Here is a 3358-nt window from a genome sequence, read left to right as displayed (position 1 = left end):
CGCAATACAATACCGTAACCCGCATATTCTTAAATGACCTCTTGATTGGTACTAAAACCTGAATTGAAATACGATTATCAGCTGCTTACTGGGGCGCCAGCGGGTTAACATGCTTCTTTGCTCAAAAAGCGCTTGCTAAATTTTTGTAATTTTCCTGCAGTCTGTGTTATTGACCGAGCAGACGCGGATACGCACAAAAGCTTGATTTGGCGTACAGATAAGTCGCATGGTCGAGGCATGCGAGTTAGCTGAAAATTACTCTCGGTGGAACAATTCTGTAGCCATCGCCGCTTTCCTTATCTGTTCATAACTGGTTAGAGTCTATTACCGTCTCTCCGGAGCCCAAAGTTTCGGTTTTGAACGAAATCTCGGAAATAAATCTTGACATAAAAAGAGCAAAAAGTACCAGGAAAACCAAACTATGCTCTGCAAGTTTATGTGCACCGGCTTTGCTTAACCGTCGCAGTTCAAATACCTATAAAGTAGGGCATTAAACAAAAGAAAATCCGTTAAATTGAATGCGCCACCAGTTCAGCCGGCCCGGCGGAGCTGACGAGACCTGTTCCCAGCCGCCATGTTTGTTTTGTGTAGGCGCCACCTATAGGTCGCTGGAGTCGCGAATATGTGGCGCCACTCGTCTTCCCAGATGGCGGTTATAGACCTTGTCCACAAGGACGCCGCCATCCTGAATTGTCGTCACTTCCAGTATGGGCGAAAACTTTGTTTTGACGTAGCCACGTCAATAGAAGATATTTACGATACAAGCGTAACCGTCACACATTCTTGTTTTGCTTCCCTTCTGTTTTTTGTACTGGTTACAGATTGAACCGTTTTATTATTTTTTCGTCGCCCATACCGGATACGCTTCTAAGGTGGCTGGGGACGAGAGTACACGAAAAAGGTCTATAGACCGTTCCATTAGGGTCATATTAGAGAGGGTAAAAAGAGAAAAAAGAAATGCCCTCCCCCTCTCGCCCGGATGTCGTCTGCTGCGCCGAGTGGGCAGTACAGTGCAGTCCACTTATAACGATATTGAGAAAACCGCAAAATCCAATCGTTATAGCCGATTATCGTTATATCTGGACCGACAAAAAAAAAACACAAAGAGAAGTTACTTACGGGCGATGAGTGAATCAGGTCGTACAACGCGAGCCGAGGCAAAGAAAACCGAAGGCTTTATTAAAAGGTACGAAAATGACTGTAAAATAATTTAAGCATGCTTAAAAAAGTCGGAAATTTGCGCTTGCTTGAGCTGAAGTTTGACAATTGCCGTGTGCATTGCTTCCAGTTGTTGCGCGTACGCTGGCGGCAGTCCTTTTGCGTGCACAAAACCGACCAGCGACTGGATGGAGAGCAGGGCATTTTGTGAAGACATTGGAGGCGGGGTGTTCTCGTCGCCGCCGTCGTCGTCACTACTTTCGCAGTCGCTCGATGTGATTTTTCGTCGCGATTGCTGTTCCTCGGCAATGGCCTCATCAGTAGACTCCTCGCATGAAGCGGCAGCGTTGTCCGCGTTCAAAAAGTCTCCCAAGAGAGCTCCGCCGATGTTCTCCTCGGAAGCTGCTATGTGGTCCCAAAGTTCACCCACATCGGCAGGTTCGATGAGCAAGTCATTTGTCTCTTCCGAGACCGTGGCGTTGTGGCGCACGAAGCCTGCCTTTTTAAAACAGTTCTTGAGTGTAACCTGCTTCACCTCATACCACGCACCATGCACGAACCGCACCGCTTCTAACAAGCTCACCTTCAGGTCAGGAGGTCCGCCGGCGTATTGAGACAATCCTGAGCAGTCTAGTTTCATGATGAGCCATTCCAGCATGCGACGTCTGTAGAGGGCCTTGAAATTGGCGATTACGCCGACATCCATGGGCTGCAGACCTGCCGTGGTGTTCGGAGGCAGAAACATTACCTCAACGGACGTTAGCTTCGGGCTGACGTTGTGTGCGCTGCAGTTGTCGAGGAGCAGCACCACTTTCCTCTTCTGCTTCTCCATAGCGCCGTCAAACTCGAGGAGCCATTCCTCAAAGAGATCTCGCGTCATCCACGCTTTCTTGTTATTTCGATAGCGGACTGGAATGCATTGATTCCTAAAGCAGTGAGGCCTTTTCGATTTCCCGATCACAAAGGGCTTGAGACGCTCGGTACCGTCCATGTTTGCGCACACAAACACCGTCACCCGGACCTTGCTATGTTTGCCACCAACGCACGGGTCACCTTTCAGCGCGTGCGTCTTTGTAGGCAGCATCTCATAAAAGAGTGCTGTTTCATCGCCGTTGAAAATGTCACTTTCTTGGAAGCGCTCCAACAGCTCGGGTAATTTCGTCGCCAGCCATTCGTCTTTCGCATTTACGTCCAGCGAGGCAGCCTCCCCGACGACGTTTTTATAAACGATGCCGTGGCGATCCTTGAACCGCTGAATCCATCCTCCGCCGGGTTCGAAGTTTTCCCGTCCCAGAAGGGAAGCAAATTTCTTCGCCTTTGCGGCAAGAATAGGTCCACTTATGGGCACGTTCCGGTTGCGAGTGGTCAAGAACCACTGGTACAGGGAGTCTTCAACGTCGCCGTACAAAGGATCCCTAACCCGCTTTCGCTGGTCGTCGTGACCGCTGGTGCCAGCCTTCTTCAAGACATCTCCAGCCTTGATGATTGTAGAAATCGTTGATTGAGACAGCTCGTATCTTTTTGCGAGGCTACCAACCTTGAATCCTTGTCGGAAATCCCGGTGAATTCGCTGCTTCACCTCCAGAGATATCGCTTTGCGCTTAGTCGGCGCCATTTTTACCTCACGAACGTACGAACGTGCGGAAACGGGGGAAAACTAGGAAGCGTTGCGCGGCGGCGGCCAAGCAAGCTCTTTCTCTCCTCCCTTCAGCGATTGCGATGACGATAGCACTTAGTTCCGAAGGATGAGGCTGAACTTTTTAAATCGGGCGGCGCCTCGCGTCACCTAGCGGATCTTTCCACGCCGACCGGTTTTTGATATTTTTACTAGTTTTCATGTCGTTCGCTTCAAGTATTTTAATTTTTCTCAAATTTCCAGGCAAATTTTTCGTGATAAGCACCTTCCGGGCGGCCAGAATTCTATCGTTGTATCCGATATGTCGCCGATAATTCTATCGTTATATATGGTTTATTTTTACATAGAGGCGATGGGAGAATTGACAAATCTAAAAAATTTGATCGCTATAAGCGATATATCGTTATATCTGGTATCGTTATAAGTGGATTACACTGTACCTAGCATCCGGCTGGCGTACAAACTCTGTTTAAAATCGCGTCATTTTGGAAATTTCCAGCGCAGATATTGGTATGCCAGTTATCGTGTATTACTGTGCTAGATAAAAAAGACTAATAGTGTCCA

General features: G+C 48.3%; 1 protein-coding gene across 1 annotated transcript; it reads right to left on the bottom strand.

The window, feature by feature from the left end:
- Positions 1-1040: 1040 nt before the first annotated feature.
- On the bottom strand, positions 1041-3131 carry LOC120837474 (tigger transposable element-derived protein 6-like). Its single transcript, XM_040206863.2, has 2 exons — positions 2129-3131; positions 1041-1516 (listed from the first exon to the last, which is right to left on the bottom strand). Exons 1-2 carry the CDS (start codon positions 2771-2773, stop codon positions 1211-1213), a joined length of 951 nt encoding a protein of 316 aa, XP_040062797.1. The 5' UTR covers positions 2774-3131; the 3' UTR covers positions 1041-1210.
- Positions 3132-3358: the final 227 nt, after the last annotated feature.

Source organism: Ixodes scapularis, unplaced genomic scaffold (assembly GCF_016920785.2).
Source record: "Ixodes scapularis isolate PalLabHiFi unplaced genomic scaffold, ASM1692078v2 PGA_scaffold11__112_contigs__length_91849675, whole genome shotgun sequence".
NCBI classification, from domain to species: domain Eukaryota; kingdom Metazoa; phylum Arthropoda; class Arachnida; order Ixodida; family Ixodidae; genus Ixodes; species Ixodes scapularis.
Note: the sequence above shows the minus strand (reverse complement) of the source record. Positions and strands in the feature narration are given on the sequence as shown.

Excerpts from the sequence above, each read along its gene's own strand:
- LOC120837474 (XM_040206863.2), bottom strand. The coding sequence starts at position 2,773 with ATGGCGCCGACTAAGCGCAAAGCGATATCTCTGGAGGTGAAGCAGCGA. Across the intron at positions 1,517-2,128 it reads TGGACGGTACCGAGCGTCTC|AACGCGGACAACGCTGCCGC; the intron begins AAGCCCTTTGTG and ends GGAGACTTTTTG.